A 26,741-nucleotide genomic window follows, 5' to 3' on the forward strand; every position below is an offset into this window, starting at 1 on the left:
ATTATTTTTCTGCCCCCCCCCCCCCCCATAAACGGATAAAAAATATATATTATTTAAGTAAGTTTATAGAAAATTACATCATCTTATTATTCGTCAGATGATTTGGCTGTCGTCTTCTGAACTGGTTGGCCCAACTCCTCTCGACTTTCTACGACACGCTAGGTCTGTGGAAATGCAATTATCTGGGTCACCCAATGTCTGCTTTAATATTACGATACGGTATGTTTGACAAAATAACATGGACGACACAAACGAACACATTATGACTGTTTAACCACGCGCATTCGATAACCACTTGTGGGTGCGACAGATCGCAATAACTCGTAGGTACCCTTTATTATACCTGCAGTCCAGATATGTGATATACTCAAGGTGTGGAGAGTCTGGGTACAGGGAATGGACCCGGAAAGGTGCGGTATTTTTCAGTTGAAGCGACGAGAAGCTGTAAGTAGTAGGTGGTATAAATATGGAGGTGAGTGGCGCCCGCTAGATTTTAATAACCCCGCCTTCTTAAATATAATAAAAATATTATGAATATTTTTAATGAACCCCCCTCTCCCCAAACCGTTTTCTCTCTGTGCGCGCCTGCGTTTAGTCATATGGTAAACCTGGTCTTGTCAACAAACTTAAAGCATAATGCATTCCAATGTTCAATTGGTGCAGTACGTACGGCGCTGGCCTTCCATCCGGGAGCTCTGAGTTCGACCCGGTGAAGACACAATATATTGTATGTAATTTTCTCAAAGCCTGGGTGTCAATATTACAAACAACCACTTTGTATGAAAAAGTAAGGACTGGTTAGTATCTAATAATTACCAAAAAAAATGTTCAATAACTATCTCAGATAATGTTTGAAAAGTGTTTTATTATTAAACAAAATTCAATACATAACACAGTTTTAGAGTAGACAATTATTGTTAAGGCCTAGGTCTAAATTATGGCTTGATGACAATCCCGGTGTGCAAGGTGATCCAATCCAAGAAGCTGGTGACTCGGACAAATCCGGACGCATAGTGGGCGTCACATCCACTGTTACTGACGAAGCTGGCGACTCCGATGAGTGTGTCCAGGCCATCGGTTTCCTTCAGGATAAGGGCACTGCCGCTGTCTCCCTGTATAAGAAAAACAATTCAAATGATTAGATAATCAGGGGTCCATAGACGTAATTTACTCCTCTTCACCAGCGACACTTTAAATCTGTGGTCTTCACGAATGATTCATTCCTTATAGACCAGGTTCCCATAGACTTTTCGTATACATAATATGCGAAACGCATTCTGACAATAATTGATATAGGTTCTAGGGGTCACCAAGATATATTAGTGGTCATTTTTTTTATTGAGCTTTTAATTTTTTGAAGTTATACTTCTTTAGGCGCGTTTGGAAAATCAGATCAGAGTGTATTTTTGACGTGTGACATGTAACACATAATTTATTTTTTCACAGAAAAAAAACGCACTAAATTGGATTCGAACCACTGATTGTTCGGTTATAAGCCGAACGCACTACTTGTACGCCACAGTATAATACTGCAATCGTGACGATTATACAGGATAATATTATAGTTTAAAATTGTTCCGTTGCCTAGGCAGCGAATTTATTATTGTCGGCCATTTGCAATTCCTTACGTAAACAAACTATTAAACGTCAGAGTGATATTTGGTACTTTCAAAATAAAAACAACGAGAAACCATTATATAATTTAGTAATATAAGTCAAAGTGTATAGAAATAAACCAACGGCACTTCAATAAGCGGCCAGTTTTCTTACGTGTGTAATTTAACAAGATAATTAAGAGCTAGTCGAAGAATCTAGGTTATCACAAGTTTTGTTTTTGTTTTGTTACGCCAAAGAAGTATAACTTCTAAAGCGCGTACAAAAGTACACACACCGTTTTTTAAAACCCACCAAAAATTTTGCTAAGTTATTCAATAAAACCAAGACCGAATCACGGATCGATTGAAAATGCATTAATTGTACCATGCCATCGGCATGGTCGTAGAACGGTTCGTCCCATTGAAAAAATAAAAATAGCGGGTAGTGCAATGAGTTCGAAATTTTCGATTCTTAGGATCCTCCTTGGCTTCAATTCTTTTATTTAGTAACGTTCTTGTATAGAAACACCCAGATTGGTTTCTTTACTACATCTATGCATATGACATTAGTTTTACTATTATGGTTAATCCAGAAACAGGGTAGGTTGCATATATAGTGAAATAACGTAAGCCACACTAAGTACACATTTATTTTAAAAAAAATAAGAAACAACAATATATCAAGTGTTCAAACTGCTTAAGTGTCATGAGCACAGGTTTTACAAACACTGCTTACACATTTGCACAATGATATACATGTGAAAGCCGATTTCTTATAACTATATTATGATAATTACATTTGCATGGCTAAACTAAATAATCTGGTAGAGGTTCATTCGTCATTTTGTCTTGGATACAAATTATTTTCTCGTAACTCATAACCAAATTATAGGAAATCAATTGGCTGAAATAGTGGATCAGATGAAATCAAATCCAGAAATGTCCACATCACAGCGATTGGCCAATGCGCCATAATACATAATAAATACAAAATTATAAAAATGTCTTAATTACAAATAACAACTAATATAACAAGAAAGTAGAAAAGACAGCATGTGTTTATAGCAGTAGTTATAGTGTTATATTAAAGAAACATGATAATATATACAATTATAAATTTAACCTATTTAACACGTCCACAAATATTATACACTTAATAAAAAATAAATCAACCTTCATGGTGCCATCAAATAAGTTAATCACACGATACACAGCATCATGAAACGTAACATCTGTCGTGCAACGAGGTATCTTGAAGACCGTAGAGTTACGAGTGATATTGGTGGGAACATGAAAATTAATATTTGCCAGTAAGTATATTATACGGATTGTAAATGAACCCACGAAGAAGTACAAAATGCTTTAAAATATAATATCCAATTAAATGTGATTTATATACTTATATATAAATAGAAACATCCAAATTTGTTATATTACTTACTGTTTTACCTTTTAAATAATTCGAAAGTGACATTTTAAAGCTGAATTCAACTCACGTCATGCACCACGCTTAACAGCTTAGAGCAGCGGTTTCCAACTTGGAGGCGCGCCTCCCAGGGGAGGCGTGATCTATTGCCAGGGGAGGCGCCAAAATTTTTTAATAAATTAATTTTTATACCATAATATCTACAAATAAATAAAACTTCATATCTTAACGTAACAGTGAAAATTCAGTGCATGAATGTTTATTTTAATATATAATACATAATACATATATTTAAATCCTATTAAAAAATATTTGGAGCGGAGAAATTTAAAAATGGCGCTTTTGGAAACGCTCTGTTTCGGTAATGCACAAAACGACCGCTGGTTGCATGAAAACAATAACCTCAAATTTAAATGTCACTCGTAGCTAAAGTGTCAACTGAAGCGTGTAGGCAGGGTGTGATATTGTTTTTTTAAATTGTTTTTGACGTGATTTCTTTAATATAATATAATAATAAAATATTTTTTAGTGGAATGGATACATTTTTGAGTGGTTGTAAGAGAAAAGATGCTGATACTAGTGGGAATAAAACTGGAATAGAACAAGGAAGTAAAGCTCCCAAGAAAAGACAATACAGTTCATCCTACTTATCATTAGGATTCACTAGTGTTAGTATAGATGGCTTGGAAAAACCAATGTGTTTGTTGTGTTCGAAAGTTTTGGCTTCAGATAGTATGAGACCAGTCAAATTAAAACGGCACCATGAAACTCTACATTCTGAATATGTTGATAAGCCCATAGAATTTTTTCAAAGAAAATTGGATGAGCTTAATAACCAAAAGCAAACGTTCAAAAAAATATTTTCTGTAACACCAAATGCATTATTATTGGCTTCGTACCATGTCTCTTACCGAATCGCAAAATGTAAGAAACCACATACAATATGAGAAACTCTAATTTTACCAGCAGCTATTGATATGGTTCGAATAATGTTCGGCGAATCATATGCAAAACAGTTGCGACAAATTCCGCTTGCTGATAATACAGTCGGAAGAAGAATCAATGATATATCTGAAGATATTTGCGATCAATTAGTTTCTCGGCTGCGTACTTCGAAATTCGCCATACAAGTAGATGAGGCGACTGATATAGCTAAAGATGCCCATTTAATTGCATATGTTCGATATGTTGGGGAAAATAATATATTAGAAGATATATTATTTTGCAAACCCATTCCTGGAAGGACCACATCCATTGAAATTTTTAATATTATGGACAGTTTTTTTGAAGAAAACGACATAACGTGGAATAATTGCATTGGACTGTGTACTGACGGTGCTCACTCAATGTCCGGACACATAGCAGGTCTTCAAGCATTAGTTGAAAATAAAGCACCACATGCTATCTGGACGCACTTTATGCTTCATAGAGCAGCTCTAGTGTCAAAAAATATGAGCGAGGAACTTAACAACATTTTTACAAAAATTATAAACTACATTAAGAACAGTCCGTTGAGATCTAGGCTGTTTGCAATGTTGTGTGTAGATATGGAAGCTAATTATACCTCACTTCTGTATTATTGTGAAGTTCGCTGGCTATCTCGTGCAAAAGTGATTCAAAGGGTATTTGAACTCGAAGAAGAAATAGCAACCTTTCTCGAAGGAAATCACCATGAAGAGGCACATTTGTAGGCGGACGATAATTTCCTTGTTAAACTTGTCCATTTGGTTGAAATTTTTGGAAAATTGAGCAGTTTGAATAAATCAATGCAGGGATCACAAATGCATCCACTTGTTCAAAAAGACAAAGTAAAAGCTTTCATTAAAAAGTTGAATTTATGGAAGTCAAATTTACAAAAGAATGAGTTGGACATGTCTTCACTGCTAAAAGATTTCTGGGCCACAGCCAATGTAGTTGGTTCAAATAAATATTTTTTTATAAAAAATAAATCTACACGTATGTGGATGTTATAGTTAAACCTTGTTATTATTCTGTTAATTGTAGTTTTCAGTTTTTTTTTATAATAAAGTTTTTATTATTTAAAACGTTTCTATATTATTTAATCTATTAAAAGAATAAAAGGTAAGGGAGGCGCGGAAAAAAAAATTCTTCGTGGAGGCGTAGTAGCGTAAAGGTTGGAAACCGCTGGCTTAGAGACAAGATACGGGCTATTACAGGCTTATTCCTGAAATGTTCAGATACGGGAAATTACTAAAATAGCTGTATTATGTTTGTTAAAATAGCTACAGATATGGGTATTTCGCAGTCGATGAGCAGTATTTTTGTTGTTTTCAGTAAGTATATCAAAAAATCATTTTCGTCATATAGGTCAGATACGGGATTGATATTAGAACATCGACATTCTTCACGCGTGGACTAACCCCCCCGCTCCCTCCTAGTATATAATATGATTTAGCAGTGGCGAAGGGTGAATTTTGGAAAGAGGTAGGCTGTGGAGATCTGATAAAAAGAGCACACTTGTCAGGTATACTTACGAGAATAGTACGATATTTACTACTAATGAATAGGTACACACTAATAAATGACAACGACACACTGATTCAATGAAACTTCAAAAACACATTGATGACATAAAAATGAGCGATGTGTTTAAAATACGTATTTTTCAAAACATATTACCCATCAAAAATCATTAGATAAAATTTATTTTTATTTATAAAAACAATCTATACTTATTTATTAATATTCGATTAAACGCCGTTGAAATGATTTTTTTAATCATCTAATTATTAATGATTTTGGACAAAGTGCGCAGTCGTGACAACAATATTATGCGCGAATGTGCTCTGCGATAGGAGCTTACCTCATTTCGTACAAATCAGCAGACTTTCTGAGGTTACGAGACGTAAAGTCCATACGAAAAAAATTCAGAATTATTTCACACATAATCGGAAATTTATTTACATCGAGACGTCGCGGCGTTTGTTATTTATTTACGGCGCGGCGCGCTGTGGTATATTTTTTAATACCTTTGCAGATTGTTTTGTAAACTGTGTAATACAGTAATACATTCCTACATATACGTCATCTCTCGTTGGCTAAATAAACTATTTTTATATAACATAAAATAATGAAGTGATTAAGTATATAAATATGTCAATATGCAATTAAAAAATATTTTTCTTCAGAAGGTAGGCTTTAAAATTTAAAGCCTACCTTCTGAATTATTTAATAATCGCCTAGTATGGAGTCTTCGCCAATGTGATTTAGTCTGTCGTCTCCGTCTCCCTTTGATACCTTTAATTATGTCGACTTATAAGTAGAGTTGGGTTTCGGAAATTCTCGAGAAATTTTCGAAATTTTCCATCCCGAATCTCGAGAATTTAAATTTTTAGCATTTCGGGATTTCTTTATTATCAAATATTAATTAAAAAAACGATTTTCTATATGAAAAAAGTAGACAGAAAGCACAAAACGTTCAAAGACTGATCAGGGCATTTAACACAATTACGCCAACGTCGACTCAAAATGAGCGCAATTTTGCAACATCAGGGAATGTTGTGTCTCAAAAGCGAACGCGATCGTCAGACGCAGCGATTGACAATCTGTGTTTTTTGAAATTCCATTTTGATAAGTAATGTTTTTAATCATTTTTGTTTTCCTACTTCTATTTTGTTTGTCTTCTTACATAAATAAAAAAATCATATTTCTTTGGAATTTGTCTGTTTTACACTGATTTTAGGATTTTTACAGGTTTTTTTTTAAATTTCCCGATACCTCAAGATTTCTCGAGAATTTTCTTCTGGAAATCCCGAATCTCGAGAATTCAAAATTTCATCATTTCGGGAAATCCCGAATCTCGAGAGATTTTCTCGGGAAATACCCAACTCTACTTATAAGGAACTTAAATAATTAACCTACGTAACTTATAAACGTAACGTCCTTTCGTGTCCTGCATGACATAGTTAGTTCTTTCAGTTAAATATTTTTAGACTAGCCATAAATAATCACGAAAGAGATTACTCACACAGCATGTTCCTTGAGATAGACTCTGGATGCCTGATGCACAAATGGTGGATGATTGTATTAAGTCAGATTTGTAGTACTCTTTGCAGCGTTCGTTGGTGATGACCTTCATTTTGAGGAAGTTCAAAATGGTTGACGCTTGGCCCTCTAAAATTTTAAATGGCACTTTTACTCACAGTTTAATAAACAACTAGACACATGGGTACCAATTAAAAGGTTTGTTTTGAAGTTATCTGATAGAAGCGAGCTCCAAAAAGAGCAGCATGTTATAAATACATCACATTTATCATGTATTCTCTGGAAGTGGCTAGCAGCAGCTATTAGTAACATAATATTTGTTTTTACTACATACTGCAATCCCAATGACATGGCTAATAAAATTGTATGTTATGTTAATATTATGTTTGAAGTTTCAATAAAAAAATTAGGTTCGGACGTATCCGCCAGCACGAACATACTCGAATTTGACTGACATGTCTACCAACCTAATTTTTTGCCATTACGAATTTACCAATTATTGTAGATAACCGCCGATAGCCGTCGATAACCGCCTTGTGTATTGAATGCCTTCCGTGTTAATTTGGACCAATGAAAATAACGGAAACGTGCTAAAGTGCTAACTAAAGAATAACTGCGCTGGTGTCGGCAAGCCTTTTTTCGATTCTCGAGATCTTATAATTTCGGAATATTTGAATCTCGAGGATTCTAGATTAGTTTTTGGCTTTATATAATAATATATTATATTTTTAATGTTTCTTCGTAAGTTTATAATAATATATGATAAGTATTTTAATGAAATAGCGGAAATTATTTAATATCAACAGCAAGTAAAAACACCATTTAGAAATAATAAAAATAAATAATACTGAAAGGCAAGTATAAATATCGTACAAGTATCAAATCGCAGAACGTAGAGCAGGGATGGCAAACCTATGGCACGCGAGATGATTTTGCATGGCACGCGAATGTTTAATTTTGAAGTGAAAAGAAATTACTATTTTATGTTTATTTAAAAAATGTTTTTTTTTTTTTAAATAAGCAGGTACTTACTAATATAATTATTTTAAAATAATGACGACATAGCCATGCGTATTTTCTTCGGTTTTTCATATTATGTTTACCAATCGATGCGCAAACGGAAACGACGAAATTCATGCATAAATTTAATATGAAAAATCGCATTGTATAAAAATTGCAGCTATGCAAAGTATACAATTGCCTAGGCCGGTCCTTAGGATCGGGGAATTAAAAATAAAAATATTCAATTAACAAACCTTATAAAATGATTAATTAATTATCGGCAATCATTCACTGCTTGTTATTTTGCCTCAAACATAATCTCTAAAAATGGAAAACCGTTCAGTGATGGAGAATACAATATGAGAGAAGAGTGTTTTAAATGCTTCCACGATCTCTTTGACTAATTTACAAGGAAAAAGATTTCAACGAATAAAAGATATGCCTTCGGCTATAAATACCATGAAAGATAGAATATCAAGAACTCAATTGTAATTTGAAACTTTTTCTAATGCAATTCTTAAAAACTAATTTTTAAGAAAACTTAAAAACTGCTTTGCACGTCAGATAGTCTGGGAAATTTTGGCACGCATACGTGAAAAGGTTCGCCAACCCTGACGTAGCGTATATTATGCTTCATAACTTTGCATTCCGGCTCTAGGATGAAAATGATGTAATATACTTATTCTAAAAATATTTACTTTACATATAATATTATTTATCTATTTATTTATTCTTTCTTTCGACCATGTCCGATCCTAATAGGATTACATGGGCCTCCAAGGAGTGGAGGTTTGTATTAACAGATTTTATTTTTACGAGAAATGGATGTCAGCCACTTGCTCAACCTATTAGGTCCTGACTCATACACAAATTGAAAAACAATATGTGTACTTGCCAGACTCAGGATTCGAACCTGGGACCCTCGACACTATAGACCGGCGCTTAAGCCACGCGGCCATCGTGGGTGTATTTATTTATTACTACATATAATAATGCAAGTGAATATCATTTGAACTAACTTTAATGCGCTGTAATCAGGCTATGAGGCGTATCAGTATTATTAGTAAAGAGTGCAGAAAAGTGCAAAGTTACGTATACTCCAGCGATCCAAGAGCCGGGCCACACCGGACGACTCTGGTCTCGAGGCCAGACCGATGTATGCAGTTATATGGACCATGCCACACCTGGTCGCCTAGTAGTCGCGCAAGCAAGCATACATCGGTCAGAGTCGCCCGGTGTGGCTCGGCTCTAAGTAAACATTTCAGTGACAGTTCGGGCATAAAGATATTTCTTGATGGGATGCGCCAAGTGGGGGTGTCGGGAGTGTGATACATCAAGGCGGTAGGATTCAGGAGGAGGCAGAAGTTCGAAATACACATATATTGAATTTTCATGTACTAATATTACCAATCGCGTGATACGCTAGATTAATACCGAATGTGGTATTAATTTTGAAAGTTGAAATGCTTCATCCGACTTAAAAGTATTTCCAAATAGCAAAGTCACCATTAGAGCATGTTTGTAAAATGCAGGATATTGGCAGGGATTTGAAACTGAAAAGATTTACTTCCATTTACATTACATACCTACTCCGCGATTCATCACAACTCTTATAACAATTTAAAAGGCAACAATGCAGTTCTGGGTGATGGTTTAGAATGTAATACATAATGAAGAAGAAGAACAACAATTATAATAGCCGTGGGTTCTCAAAATTCTATCACAAAAAATAAACCTGTAAAAGTGACCAACAGTAGAAAACAAAATATTTGAAACACCAAAAATGACTAACCCATGACTAACCCACATTATTTCATTAAAATTTAAAATAAAAAATACGCAAAAAAAAGTTAGTGACTTTAATGTTTTATAACTTTTATGTTTCTGTATTTATTAAAAATAAAAATTATTATCTCAGAATCACTTTAATGTGGGATAGTCATGTCTGGTCCTGAGCCAGCCATTTGTGTCGCTACATTTAGAAATCAGCCATGTCCACCTTTAGGTATTTTTGCCTTTTTATGAATTGCTGAAGAACTACTGCTTTCTAACATTTCTGCATTATCAAAATGTGGAATTTATTAACTTTAAATATTTTATACTCGAAATAATATAAGCTTTCACCCTTGTGAAACTGTGTATTTGAGAAAACAAAGAGCTGTTTATCTCCTATTCAGCTATTATTGACTTGGCTGATTTTGAAATCTAGCGACACATTTCTCCTTGTCCAAATATGTTTTGTAAAACTCTTTCAAACCAACCAGATGGAATATCTCCTTTAAATGTTCATCGCAACATATTTCATCATGTTCCATTTGTAATTTCCCGGTAATAAATTCACGTCTACGGGGAATGGCGTTATAAATGCAGCAAAAAGCACACGGTGCTTTTTAAAATCTTGAGCCAATATCGAATCTCAATTTGCGAAATTAGCACATCTAGCGGCAGCATTTGATATTATTTTTATTTTCTCACTGCTCCACGGGCCACAAGTTGACACCCAGCGGGCCGCGGGTTGGCCACCCATGCATTGAAGTATTTGGTAGGTGTCGTGGTCTAGCTAATTAATACATTTTTTTAAATAAGTAATAAAGTATGCAATGATTACCGTTTGCCTTGAAACCCCAACCGCTGACCGTGGCTTCCTGCTCAGCGAAAGTATCCGATACTTGGGATATCTTCGGAAGCCGGATCACTTTGATGCTCTCTGAAAATAATTAGTAAAACATATTAAATAACAAAAAAATCACAAACAAGAAATTCTTCAGACCGATATTGGGCAATTTCACATCATTTTGCATATTATGTTAATAATGCGAATGCGGCAAAATAAATTAGATTATTCAGAGAATATTAAAATGCGTCGATTTAAAAAAAAAAAAAAAACATTTTGACAAGTGCGGATTTTGTGCCAACTTCATAAAACAGATAAATTTTATTTAAAATATAAATACAGTAGTCTCTCAGTAATCCGCCACCCCAAAAACCAGACAAGTGTCCAATTAGTGAAAGCGGCGGATTATAGTGCATACATACAAAATATGGTAAAAATTAAAACAGGTATTTCGTAAAAATAGTTTTTTTTTGAGAAATTTGTACTAGCAAAGTACGGTTTTATTTATAATCAAAATCAAGTACTTATTTACTAAATTATACATATTTATAAACTAAGTATATTAACTAAATATTACACAGTGAATCACTTGACACAACCAGTTTTTCAGTGAGGCAGATATTCTTGAATGGCTTAGGATTCCTGGCTTTCCCTATGACTAAAGCTTCATTTTGTGTGTCCCGGTTGAATCGAATACCGGTGAATTATAGAGCTTGATTTTGTGCTTTCAACTAGTAAAAATAAGGGAGGATTATAGTAGTTGTCGGATAATCGAGCGGCGGATTACTGAGAGTGTACGGGAAAATGGTACTTCAGATAGGGTCCTCTGTATTGATTGAATCCGCCCCTGCGACATATTTTTTAAATTTATTTCGAAAAAACATATTATGCTTAATGCTCCATAATATTATATTATAATACATAATGCAGTGAAACCCCGATTCAACGATTTTCAAGGGACCCTAGAAATAAACGATGAATGCGGGATATACAATTTAAAAAAAAAACTCGTTTTTCTCCTGGTATTTTTCGACGTCTTGAGTTATTTTCAGTTTCTTAGCTAGAGTTCTAGTTTTCTGCATGGGGGGCATTTTAGTTGCGACTTATAAAAATTCGTGATACGAGATGCGAGGTAAGCTTGAGCGTCGACCGACCTGTGCAAACAAAGCGACGCGACTGAAAGTCTGCAATAGTATGTATCATAAATAATTTTACGACAGTGAAATGAAAAATATTCAGCAAAAACGGTCAATCGGGATAATATTTGTGACGGGACACTAATATTTAGACGATAGATCGAGGAAAATCGTAAATCGGGGGGGAACGGTTAACACGGGATTATTTAACATTGTTCTTATGGGTATTTGGCGGGACTTTCAAAAATGAACGATCCGTGCGGGAAAACGATTTATGCGAGAACGGTAAATCGGGGTTTCACTGTATATAAACACAAAATATAATTACGAATAACTACCAATATAACAAGAATATAGAAAAGAAAGTATGTTCCTATTGATACCAAATAGCATAATGCGTAAATCTCCCATCAAATATCCTCCAATCGACAGAGTTGGGAATATAATGATAATATTATTGTAACTGTAAATGAGCCAAGGCTAGACCAGGATGCACAGCGAAACAAACAAAAAGAAAGTACCGTTATCTGTTTCTGGGTGGACGAAGAATCAAAAGTAGGTACGGTCAGTCGGTAACCTACGCTTGCGCCTTGAACGTCGCCTGTAAATACGATTTGCCACCTTTTTGCGCCAAACCGTGCGTTTACAAATGTTATTAATAATTAATTGTTACTTGTCAAGCGAAATATACTTACGTAATGTCCCTGAATCAGTGTTTTTAATAAGTGTAAATCAACACCCTACGTAAACCCATACCTATCACTATGTAAATATTAAAGTAAAATGATAAAAACAATTATAAATTTAATTTATAGGTAACACTTCTATTCTATTCTAAAACATTAGGCCGAGAGGTTTAAAAGAATACAATTTTATGTAATAAAAATACTTTATGCAGTCATCAAATGTTTAAAATAAATATAAAGGATAACAAGGCTTCAAAATTATATAAATAGATTATCTACAACGTTTAAGGAATGTCCAGGCTTATGCTCTGAAAATACCATAAAATCTCCATTTCGACCTACGTGGGGCATGTGGGCCCTTAAGAACATTAAAAAGAACAAGGGTACTTACTTGACAAGATCATATCGCTTCCTAGGTCTACTAAACCAATGTCATTGCTGAAGTTGAGTGTGTTATAGAATTCGTGGCAGTAGTATGTTTTGGTGTCAACCAACACCTGAGGAGTGTTGGTGTTGATGTGGCCGAGCCGCACAAATATCTGCTTCATCCTGTTTGAACAAAAATGCAAATAATATAATAATTAATAGAATTTTATACATGCATAGTACTTTGCATTAAATTAGTGACACACTTCAATAATATGTAAGTTTTATTAAAACAAAATTTTAGCAATAATAATTGTCAGCGTTTGCTCAACCATAACTAGACCAGTAGTGTTTGTTTTGATTGAGAATTACGACAATATGCATTTAATATAAATAAGAAGAACAATTTATGAACTACTCCACTCATCGAGTCTGTCACGAGACGTAGGTACTGCTATCGTCACGTCACGAGTTCTTCACTCGAATTAAGTCTCTCAGTGGAGTTAATAATTATAATTAATCTCTTGATCATGTCGATCTCATCTATAATACATCAATACTTCATTGCCCTGCGATTATAATCCTTATTATTATTCTTGTATCAACCACTAAACCGTCATCTCAATAACCAAGCAACAACGTCTCTTCATCTACCTCCAACATCATCATCATGGCCCCCACAAAGCGGGGGCTGACAGGGCTCTAGCCTCGGGGCCCGGGCTTAGGAGGGGCCCGGCGTGGTGGGTTGACCACTTAAGTGAGATAAGCACCCATCACAAATTCGACCTAATAGTAAAAAAGTCGCCTGCGGCGCTAATTCACAAATATAGTTGTATTTTTAAATTAATTTTAGTGGGTTCCTTAACTATCAAAAATTATTATTTATGCTATTTATGGTGAAGGTCGCATGTTACTTAGCTATCACAAAAGGGGGTCGCGATCAGTGCTTCTTAATATGATACAGAGTGCCGACAATGGATTTATTTAAAAACGCCAAAAATCTCGAAAAATACACGAAATCCTGGAGTTCTTGTTTAGAACATAACACTGGCCTTAACATAAGCGATATTTTGGGGGGGCGCCAAACATTGTGGCTTGGGGGCCCGCTTTAGGATGTGGGGGCCATGATCATCATACCCGCCAAATATATTTGAGTCATTTTCTCGGCATGGTTAGACTACTTGAATTTATTAATAGTGCATATTTGTTAATGTACGATATTTCCAAACAAACCTTTCAGATTTTCCATAGTACCTATGTAATTCTTATTTTATTTATTCTTTGACCATGTCCGATCGTAATAAGATCATATGGGCCTCCACAGAGTGGAGGTTTGTATTGACAGAATATTGTTTTTACAAGAAATGGATGTTGGCCACTTGCTCATCTTAATAGGTCCATACTCTGACTCAAACATACATTGAAAAACAATATGTGTATTTTCCAGACCCAGGATTCGAGCCTGGATCCACGACCCTTAAGCTGCTCGGCCATCGTGGAGCCATCAAATTCTTTACTTCGTAATAATTATGTCACTAGGTATCTTTGTAATTTGTTAAAAATATTTCGCGTAATTTGTGGACGTCTAATATAACCATATTATATCTATATATGTTACGCTGAATGTGTGAAATTGCGTATTACATGAAATCGGCAAAATGTTGCATATTTCATGAAAAATGCAAGCCTGTTGCCTTATTCATGAATTAAGCAAAATATCTGCCGAGTGCGTGAATTCGGCAGTAATTTTTCTGCCTAGTTCATGCATTGGGCAAAATAGATAGTGGCGCTCCTGTGGTGTTTTTTGCAACTAATCAAACTAACCAAATGTGTCAAATGTCATCGATTATATAAAAATATACCAATCAATAACTACAATGACGTTCATACCCATTTACTATGCCCAAAAAAAACTAGAACTACAATAATATGATAACGGAAGAATTTTATTAAAAGGTATTTTCGCGATTTGATTCGTGCTTGGGTATCAGGCAATGGTCGATTGTTTGTGATAGTATGATTTGATAGTTTGTTGACAGTTGTTAGCTAACCCCAACATGGACATTCAGTTGAATTCAGAATTACAAAAACTTACCTAACCTAATAATAATATTATATTATGTCCAATTATAACTAATAAAACCATCCGTATTAAATTTACTTTTTTTACTGTCATGTTGACAGTTTAAGAATTCCGTACCCTGCCGAATTCACGCAATCGGCAGATAATTTGCCTAATTCATAAGTAAGGCAACGGGCTTTTATTTTTCATGAATTAGGCAAAATTTTGCCGATTTCATGTAATTTCACATTCGGCGTAACATATGTATAGGTATATATTATTTCTTTAACACGACAACATGCAATGTGGCCCAATGACAGTAGTATAGTTAGTAATATATGAGAAACAATGAAAAAAGCACGGGCTTTCAGAAAGTCATATAGGTACTTAGTTACTTAAATATATTGTGAACTCACCGAGCACGAACCCCGGATGTGTTTTAATTATTGAGATAGTAGAACTCCATTATTATGATTCTTAAACAAAGCTATTTTTACTAATTCTACTTTAATACCGTCATTTACATCGACAGCTCTTTCGTGGTATAAACCCATCTTCAAAACGGTCGACTGTAACTATAATTAAGTTACAGTTCATCGTAAATGACCCAATTAAAGTATAATTAAGAAAAATAGCTTTGTTTCAAAAACATTCATTTTCCAAATCACCGCATTTAAAGTTATGATTGTTGTTTTCTCTATCAATTTGTGACTATCTATTTATATTGTGAATTATTCATACCTTTTCTATTGTATATAAATTAAAAATATTTTGTAAATTTAAAAATTTAAAAAATGGTACTTTCGAACTCAAAAAGCGACGTTGCCACGGTATATAATATTGTTTTTCTAAACTATCAATTAATTATATGAAATGAGTTTATAATAATTAGTTAGTCACATCTTTGCATAATAATATGGCCGTTTTTGAGAATAGAAGAAGTAACACAGAAAAGTTGTAGGTACTTAGTTATAATATTTACGCAATAATACAGTGGGCTGCTGTGAGCACCCATCTCGGGCTGATGAGGGATCCTCCGCATCTTGACCTCGATCCATTGCTCCCCACCATCTCTAAGTTCACTTGATGGGGGAACTGATTTTGGGCAGCTGGAGAGCCCTGGATGATGCGTTGACCTTAAATAAGACAACATTTATTATTGCCACAGTAAAAACCATATGTATTTCAAATATTTAATTAATATTTGAAAGATATATAGGTATCCATATAAAAAAGTTGATTTATTACTCTGGTCTAAGAAGTGAAAGTGATAGGTGTACGTAGGTATGTTTTTTACATCCAAGATATCGTCATGGGTATTCTAAAATATAATGGCCCATTATTATTAACTTCTGTGAAAATCATCTACTTTGTATGTCCCAAGTTCGATTCCTGAGTCTGGCAAATACACAATATTGTTTCTTTTAATTTGTGTTTGAGTCAGAGTATGGACCTAATAGATTGAGCAACTCAGTGGTGAGAGGTGGAGATAGGCAGTTAAGATTCGACATAAATAGTGCACAATAAAATGTATCAGTCATACTTAAATGTTTCCATTGAACTATGAATACAATTTACAGATGGTGCTGGTTAGTTTTTTAAATTTAATTAAACCCTGCCGTTTTTTTTTTTACTATTAAAGCAAATTTTTGCTGTGTGTTTATCTCACTTATCTGGTCGACTGGCCTCGCCGGGCCCCTCCTGACCCCGAGCCCCCAAGCTAAAGCCCTGTCAGCCCCATCATAATCACAGTCATAACTAAAATTTCCTTGGCACAAAACACTATGCAGAAACACTATCGTAGCCCGTCTTAGTTATGAACGTGTTGTCTATGATGGTTAAATGGCTTCGTTCGCTTTTTCTAGTGAAAATATTGTCATATTTCAAAAAAAAAAAATCATAATAAGACATGTACAGAATCAACAAAAGTAAAGGAAAATATGACGTATTTCACGGATATTTAATAGTTGTTCAACAGTTTTAATTTGCAATAGGTAATTAAAATATCGTATTCCTACCTACCAACGTACCTAATCTTTTTCAATGACTTTTTTGTCGACATGTTATGTTATGTTATGAAGTTGTACCTACTCAAGCACCTAATCATAACATTATAATAATAATATGTACTTACTACCTTATGATTTAACGACTGTTGACAATTATTGACATAATATTATCGTAAGTAATGTATTTAAATCGAGAACAAAAGATCTCTGTTCTCTATTTGCGAGGTGTCCGATCTGTGATCGCTAATTATTTAATCGAAATGGGAAATTTTACGAACCGGAGCGCTCGATAATTTTCCGAAAATATTAAAATATTTATGTAAGATTATATAAAAAGAGTGTTTGTACTTACTAGATGTTTTGTTATATACCTGCCAAGATTAGACGGTTTGCTGGGACAGTTTTGTGGCATGCAAGATTTGGGCATAATGTTGTCGGCAAGGTAGATGAAAATTGAGTTAAGTTTTCGGTTTCGTATAAACTTTAAAAATTATATTTAAATACGTAAATGATGCAATTTTTCATTTTTCCGCGAGACGGAGCGGAGCGATAATCTCGATATATTCACGAACAGGAGCTGCGCTCCGGTGCGCTCCGGTCCATTTCGAGCGCTGCATCTAACCAATTCATTATCACGTAATAACTACTACACTAGTTATATAATAATAATAATAATAATAATTATTATATTCTCTACTGCTTCCCAGATAGTATAAACCTGAAAAGTATTCGTACATATTAGGCATAAAGCCCACCAAGACGGACAAGCGGGCGAAGTCGGCGTAAGAAGCGTATATTCATAACCATAATCACACGCTTCTTGCCGCGCATTACCCTTCACCTATGTAATAAGGGGCCCAAGAAGCACAAAATAATTATTATTACAGCGCCTCTCATAACAAAGCAATAAAAATATTATATTATTTCTCGGGGCTTGTAATTAAATATCGGACACGCAATAACTAAACAAAGCGTACATTGTTCTTAATAATGGCTTCTCGTCCGTCTTATCGACGACGCTTCGAGCAGCGTGATTTTGCTTGCTGTGTTCAATGAATGGACTCCGTTGTATTTTCGTTAAATCGTATCGCTGAGAAGCAAAAAACGGTGACTCATGCGGCAGGCGGGGCACAAGGCATCGTCAAATCCAGTGTGCGCTGGCGTATTTGATCACGTTGTATTTTCGATGATTTACGCGCCACTTGTAGAAATTTTGCGCGAGCACCGCACTCGCTGCATCAATGGGCTTTATGCCTTAGATATATTTCTCGCAGCGAATATTATCAATCAAATTTCATTGCTTCCGTTGATATTTTGACAGCTGCTGTCGGTGGCGACGCGGTCAAAACAAAAGTAGTCTATGGTTAAAGCGTCAATTACATTGAGCTTCTTTACGAGCTGTTTATTGGAGAATTTAAAAGTGGGTGATTCATCTACTGCAATTTGATGATTAGATTACACACAAAACTTTCCATTTGCTGAGAAGCCACAAACCAGCGACTATTTTGACAGAACGTAGTTCGTTTTTTTACCGGGAGGTTGCTACTGCGCTCTACTGGGCAGACGCAGTAGGCCCACACGCCGGTGTGTAGCGTGTAAAGTTTACCGGCTTTCAACTTTTCTCGGTAGAGTGTTTACAACCTGCTTGTTAGCTTATTCGATGATTACACTGGGCGACTTTAAAGGCAGATTATAAATTCGCCAACAAACAGCTCGTAAAGAAGCTCAATGTAATTGACGCATAAGACGATACATCAGTGAAACGGCAAATAATTTTCAACTATAGGCGCGAAGAAATTTTGGACTCGCTGGCATTCGGAGAGCGAACGTCGAGGTGTCAATATGTCATTTTGTTTCGTGATGGCGACGGGGGTATTAATTCTTAAACCGTGTGAAGATGACTAAAAACGTTACCCATTTACTTGAAAAAGAAAACATGTCAATGAATATATTATTATTGTTACTAATAGAACATTAAATGGACGCATATTAGACTTATATGACAAATTATATTTCGTTCGGCATGCGTCATTTGCACCCGCGATCCGCAATCTGCGTATCGCCTAGCCACGATCTTTTTTGACCATGCCTCAACTGAGGTATAGCTTTAAGGATTCCTTGACTTATATAGTCTATAGTTAAGTCATACTTTTCTGAAACTTATCCTTAAGATCAAAGCCAATCTCAAGATCTTAAGTCAAATACGTTTGACTGACATAGTTGTAGTTATAGTGTGCAGTATTTATGTCAGATCTTAACAGCCTACCTCCACCCTTTTCCAAGCAAGTGACTAACATATATTTCTCGTCAAAACAAAAATCTGTTAATACAAGCCTCACTCAGTCGCCAAATGATCAAGGAAAACCAACAACAACACGACATTGACGCCCCAACTGAACCGGATCCCGACATAGAAGACGCACCATCTAAACCAGACACAGATCCAGAACAATCATCATCAAAACAGAAAAAGAAGAGGCAAAGAAGAAAGAACAGACGATAAACATACAACGCGAATCCAAATGGATGGCCAGGGAAGAATGAAGAATAAAAAACAACACCATTGAATTGGAGGCAGCAGCCTCTTCCGGTCCTCGTCAAGAACCGGGAAAAAATATCCACGTAAAATCATTCAAACCTACATTCCAGACAGAAGCACAAGATGGAGAGGATGCAGGATTAACCCAGGTGCCCTAGGACCCCGGGAATCCAAGGAATATCAAAAGTAAGTAAGTGGAGGGGCCCATTTATGAGCTTACTAGGATCTGACATGGTTATTGTTGTTTTGTTGTGTTAGAGATATTAAGTAAATAGAAAACGTTTAACAGTTAACTGTCAACAGTTAATTTTAACAAGAAAACTTCATCCAAGAAAGGTAAATCAGAAATCTAGTTTAATTTGTATATTCGAAAAACCCGACCGGACAATATGGAACATAATCCCGGGGAGGGGGGGTAATAAGGAACGGTTACCTTAGATTAATAATATTTATTAAAATGTGCCCAGTATCACGTATTATTTTGTATCGCGTCATGTGATTTTAATGTGTAAAAACGCTATTTAATTTGTGATCGTAGGGTTAACATTCTCAACAGCGTAAAATGGAGATTTTTTTTAAAATACTTGGATGTAAGCAGATAATAATAAAATATTTCGTCTCTGATCTGGCAGAACACACTAACTAGAGAATACTAGTTTTGAGTAATTTGACTTTGAAGTTATTAAAATGTTTGAAATGGTCTATCATGTGCGTTTATTAAGTAATCATAAAAAGGATGACTTTAAAATAAAGACTGTTTATTTATTAAGAAGGTTTCCAGACGGTAAAGTTTGAAATAAGGAACATTTTGGTATAACTAACTCAATATATCATTTTTTCGAATTAGTGTCTTCTGCCAGAACAGTGACGGTTTGCATGAAATTATTGAAACGAAACATAAATCAAGAGAATAAAAACCTAGGTTCACGAATTCCAAAAATGTAGCTCCTCCATTTCTCGCCAGGACCTGAAAAATATTACATTTTTTTTAAATATAAATAATATAAAAAGTTATTAACGTCCTTTGAATACAAACACAAACCACAAACACAATTTCCGTTTTACGGTGGTCACATACGAAGGCTCATTGATTTAAGAAATCCAAATTATAAATTACTACTTAATCTTGAGATGTTTATAGCTCAGCCAAACATCAAAACCAAGTGAAGGAGGTTACTGGCGCAGCCTTCATTTTACCCTGAGAGAAGCAGATGATCAAGAGGTTGGAAAGTCTTGGTCACTCAAAAGATAACAGAATTTAAAGGTAGTAATGAGTAATGACCGTCAGCCATGATTAAGAAATCGAAATTATCAATTATTACTTAATCTTGAGATGTTTATAGCTCAGCCAAACATCAAAGCCAAGTGAAGGAGCTTACTGGGGGCAGCCTTTACTTTACCCTGAGAGAAGCAGACGATAAAGAGGGGTGAAAAGTCTTGGTCGCTCAAAAGATAACAGAATTTAAAGGTAGTATTGAGTAATGACCGTCAGCCATGATTAAGAAATCCAAATTATCAATTACTACTTAATCTTGAGATATTTATAGCTCAGCCAAACATCAAAGCCAAGTGAAGGCGCTTATTGGGGGCTGTCTTCACTCTACCCTGAGAGAAGCAGATGATCAAGAGGGTTGGAAAGTCTTGGTCACTCAAAAGATAACAGAATTTAAAGGTAGTAATGAGTAATGACCGTTATCCATGATTAAGAAATCCAAATTATCAATTACCACTTAATCTTGAGATATTTATAATAGCTCAGCCAAACATCAAAGCCAAGTGAAGGAGCTTATTGCAGGCTGCCTTCATTCTACCCTGAGAGAAGCAGATGATCAAGAGGGGTGGAAAGTCTTGGTCGCTCAAAAGATAACATAATTTAAAGGTAGTAATGTATAATGACCGTCAGCCATGAGGGAAAGACCATGAAGGTAACATACGTTCTACGTATTACTTTATTTAAACTCTTTAAAAAAATGCCTCTTCTCGTAGCTTTGCTTTCGGTACATCTGGAGGGAAACTGTACCTATATTATATAAAAACATTTCGGCAAAAAAATACACCTGTGATTATATGTAAATCTGACTTACCTGTGAAAAGGTTAAAAACACGAATAACCTCAAACAAAGAAACGTCGACATTTTGCAATCAATGACTGTTAGAATCGATTAATATGTGCCAGTATATATATATTTCAAGTCTAAGATAACAGAGACGGCTTGGGGAATATTATTGCCAATAATCGTGACGAATTAATTTTGGAACTCTGCTAAACATATATTTACATTGTATTATTAGTAGTTAGTAGTAACAGATAATATTACCTTATCCTACTATGTTAAAAAGTGATTGGTAATCTAGGTACCTACCTTTTTATATATTATATTGTTTTTATCACCTGTTTACCATGTTGCAGTGGCGAAAGCTCCATACTAAGCGATTATTTAAAGCTTACCTTATATTTTCAAGTATTTAATTTAAATAAATAAATATCTATATTGTCTAGGACTAGGTAATATAATTAAAATATTGAGTGTCATCTATCGTCAGGATTTAGAAGTAGAGCGTTTAATTTAGTCAAGTTTCGAATCAAAAATAAGGTCACAGACGTGAGTGCTAGTGCTTAGGATTATGTCGAACATAATCATCGCCGTTATTTCTACCGCGATTCCGTCGCCTGCTTCATACATGTCTGCATATTTGTTCCAGACTTATAAGCGCTACAGGACAAGCTTATACTCTATGTTGATTTGTTTATTGTCGATGACTATCTTTTTAAGCAAATAATAAATAATAGGGATGATTAAAAAAAATACTATTGTGTTCGATCAGATATAATTTAGAAATTGTTATTAAAAATAAATATTGTATTTCGTGATTATTATGTAGTTACTTCAGTCATAGACAAACATAACATGCTTTTCACAGTTCATGTCATATTGACATTTCAAAGACGGTGATAAAGTTTTATTTTATTCTACAAAATTCAGTGTATTACTGTGTTTTGAATGTGGATAAATAATCTCATATTGTACCGAAATCATTCGTCAGTGCTCTAAATATAATAAGTATTTATTAAATTGTCAAGTGTTCCGATTGAAGTTGAAAATTTTTGTGCGATCATTCCCGAGTTTGACGTTTCTTCAAAAATCAAAAATTATTAAAGCTTGACCTTCCAAGGGTTCATTTAGATTTGAATACAGCAAAAAAAAACTTATATTAGACATTTTCACAACAATTTATATGATAAATATTCGTTTTTAACTGGCAGTTATATACGAGTATTAAGAGGGGACATGCTCAGCGTCGGTCAAAATGACGCTTTTATTGCATTTTCAAAACATAATCCTGAACATTCCTTAAACATTGTAGATAATCTATTTATATAATTTTGAAGCCTTATTATCATTTATATTTATTTTAAACATTTGATGACTGCATAAAGTATTTTTATTACATAAAATAGTATTCTTTTAAACCTCTCGCTCTAATGTTTTAGAATATAGTCATATTTCAGTACATTTACTTTTTTTACATTTACTAATTTTTAAACGCATTTATAAAACCATTAGTTATATTAATGTTAACATTATAATAATATAGTGAAATATTTACGATAACAAAATATATTGATAATCTCTGTGATCCCAAATTTGACAAGAATTAGGCATTTTATTATTCAAAAAATGGGCAAGATTAACACATTTGAAGATAATTCTAAAGATACTGATTATAAGCCATGTTTTTGACTATTCAAATGTGATAAAAATTCTACGAATAATGATTGCTTTATAATAATTATTGACCTAAGAATAAGGTAGTGTTTTTTTGAAATACGCCATTTCTTTTGGCATTCCCCAGTGGTTAAGCTACAACATACGGCCGTAGCCATAAATTGACAAACTAAAACTGAATAAGGGAGTAAGAACATGTTAACGCGCGTGTTTGAACATGTACCTAACCGAAAAAAAATCTTTTTTTTTAAACGGTGCATGTTCAGTATTATCTAGTAAGTATTATCTTCTTATTTCCCGTAAGTTATCTGACAAGTGTGCTAGTTTTCTCTGATCTCCACAGCTTACCTTTTTCCAAAAGTCACCATGCGCCACTGCCATGTTGTTAATAATTCTGATTGTGGTCATTGTAGATAAATGTACCTATACTAATTTAGTAATAATAATACAATAATTAAGACATAATATGTCGTAAACGTAAACTGTATAACAAAATCTCTTATATGAATATCTAGCAATCGACAAAAATCGAAAAAAAATCAATTATTTATTATACACAATTCAGAAACACTTCAGAAACATCTCTATTATAAAAAATCTTGATAAAAAATATATTGCCGCCCTGTACTCCCACATATAATCGAATTCCGGTAAAGAGTTTTACAAAATTCTCCACTTCAATCGTAATTTGATATTACACATATTGTTTGTTCATTTTTTTAAATTCATTAACGCCCGTTTCAGACGGGACACCGGTGTCGCGCTCGATATACTATAGGAGGCCTTTGTATTCGAATAAATGGCCCTTTGTATTATGTTATGATGTTTATGATGTTAGTGAACTGCCCATTCTCAAGCCACCAATACACTTGTTTTTATTACCACAGCCAGTTTTATGTTCTAATTTATAACGCGAAATTATGCATTGACTCATTAGCTCTGGGCGTTCATAAACATAATACAAATGCCCCTTTATTCGAATACAAAGGCCTCCTATAGTATATCGAGCGCGACACCGGTGTCCCGTCTGAAACGGGCCTAAGTCCTGCCAAAAACAAACTACAACAGATAAAAAAATATTATTCTATCTATAAAATATTCAAAGTTATGTATGATTTAATTACATTATTTTAGGTATTTCATAGATAGATGAGTATTTTTTTACTATTATCTATTATGGCTTGGTTTTAACTACTAACTTTTAAAACTAACCAACACCATCTGTAAATTGTAGTCTTATTTCAATGAAAACAAATACGTATGACTGACAAAGTTTAGTGTGCACTATTATTGGCGGATCTTAACAACCTACCTCCACCACCTAGAGTTGGGTATTTCCCGAGAGAATCGAGAGATTCGGGATTTCCCGAAATGATGAAATTTTGAATTCTCGAGATTCGGGATTTCCAGAAAAGAATTCTCGAGAATTCTCGAGATATTGGGAAATTTAAAAAACCTGGAAAATCCTAAAATCAGTGTAAAAACTAATTCCAAAAATGTTTTTTTTTTTTATTTATGTAATAAGACATACAAAATAGAAGTAGGAAAACAAAAATAATTCAACACATTGCTTATTAAAATAGAATTTTAAAAAAACACAGACTCAATCACTGCGTCTGACAATCGCGTACGCTTTTGACACACAAAATTCCCTGATGCTGCAAAAATTGCGCTCATTTTGAGTCGACGTTAGTTTAAGTTATTGCTTTAAATGCCCCGACCAGTCTGAGCGTTTTGTATTTCTGTCCACTTTTTTCATATCGAAAATAGTTTTTTTTTTCAATTAATATTTGATAATAAAAAAATCCCGAATCCCGAGAAAATATTCTCGAGATCCGGGATTTCCCGAAATGCTAAAAATTTCAATTCTCGAAATTCGGGATGGAAAATCTCTAAAATTTCTCGAGAATTCCCGTCAGGAAATTCCCGAAACCCAACTCTACCTCCACCCTTCGCTACTGGGTACCATATATGGTTCGTACGAGTATATGAAGTGTTTAATGCACAGCCTGTTTCTTCTAGCAAACAATACTACTACAACTTCAAGGCTCTTTTACCGTGCCCACGGTGTCGCTGTACCAACTGATTAACCTATATTTATCTAATCAAAATATTATAGTAGATAAGAACGCATTAAAGGAAAAAATATTTTAAAATACAACATAGTGAAGGATTTGAATCTGTGCCCCCCGGGATCCGCGCCCATGTACCCTGACCGAAGTTAACTAGTGTTTTTACAATATTATATGAAGCAATTTCCAAATGCCTTACTTTTTGTCAATCAGCATATTTGTAGTTTAAATCAAAGTAGGTATTATAATTATTACTTTAATTAGTTACTATCCGGTGTCAGGATCACTCCAAATTTTTGTGATAACGTACTTGCACTTGCTAATAATTTAATAAACTATTTTTTTTTATTCAACCAATAATTAATTTACAAGATTTAAGATTATTTTATTGAACATACAACATTTGAAAACATTTCTGAGAAAATGTATTTTTACTATCAGTCCCTCAAGACTGAGGATCGTGACTCGGATGATTTGGCTGTCGTCTTCTGAACTGATTGGCCCAACTCCTCTCGGCATTCTACGGCACGCAAGATCTGTGGAAATGCAATTATCTGGGGCATCCAATGTTTGCTTTAATATTACGATACGGTATCTCCAAAAGACAAACGAGGCGCCTAAAGACTAAAGAAACAATTGAGGCCAGAGATTATCACTTTGGAGGAGGCCTTCACCCGAAGAGGGGTTTTTACAAACCAAACAAACTAATTACATACCATTGTTCAATTTATAAACATTATCTAATAGTATTATATACAAAAATAAAAAATCTTAATATATGTATTATACAAAAATATTTAAAAAAAAAAATAATAATAATTAATATTATATAAACTATGAAATAAGTAGATAATACAACCATAGATAGATATATATACATAATAAATATATTCATAGGTTATATATATATATATTCATTTGATATAGTCTTAACTCTTATTTAACTGTCATTTACTTTTGTTTGTAAGAAATAGAGGCTTTTTATTTATTTATTATTTATATCTCCAAAAGACAAAACACCATGGACGACACAAATGGACTCAGTATGACTGTTTAACCACGCGCATTCGATAACCACATGTGGGTGCGACAGATCGCAATAACTCATAGGTACACTTTATTATATCTGCAGATATGTGTTGATATACTCAAGGTGTGGAGGGTCTGGGTACAGGTACCCGGAAAAGTGCGGTATTTTTCAGTTGAAGCAACGAGAGGCTATAAGTAGTAGGTGGGATAAATATGGAGGTGAGTGGCGCCCTCTAGATTTTATTAACCCCGCCATCTTAAATATACTAAAAAATATTTTTAATGAACCCCACTCTCCCCTAAACCGTTTTCTCATATGATAAACCTGGACTTGTCGACAAACTTAAAGCATAATGCATTCCAATGTTCAATTGGTGCAGTGTGTACGGCGCTGGCCTTCCATCCGGGAGCTCTGACTTCGACCCGGTGAAGACACAATATATTTATGTAATTTTCTCAAAGCCTGAGTGTT

General features: G+C 34.4%; 1 protein-coding gene across 1 annotated transcript; it reads right to left on the reverse strand.

Annotated features, from left to right (window-relative positions):
* Positions 1-909: 909 nt before the first annotated feature.
* On the reverse strand, positions 910-20,732 carry LOC147069413 (epithelial serine protease-like). Its single transcript, XM_085950750.1, has 6 exons — positions 20,723-20,732; positions 15,875-16,028; positions 12,856-13,013; positions 10,637-10,735; positions 7,010-7,155; positions 910-1,112 (listed from the first exon to the last, which is right to left on the reverse strand). The coding sequence occupies exons 1-6, from the start codon at positions 20,730-20,732 to the stop codon at positions 936-938; spliced, it is 744 nt and encodes a 247-aa protein (XP_085806876.1). The 3' UTR covers positions 910-935.
* Positions 20,733-26,741: the final 6,009 nt, after the last annotated feature.

The sequence above is a fragment of the Rhyacophila brunnea genome, unplaced genomic scaffold (assembly GCF_057557595.1).
Source record: "Rhyacophila brunnea isolate RB1 unplaced genomic scaffold, BYU_Rbru_1.0 scaffold_23, whole genome shotgun sequence".
In the NCBI taxonomy this organism is placed as follows: domain Eukaryota; kingdom Metazoa; phylum Arthropoda; class Insecta; order Trichoptera; family Rhyacophilidae; genus Rhyacophila; species Rhyacophila brunnea.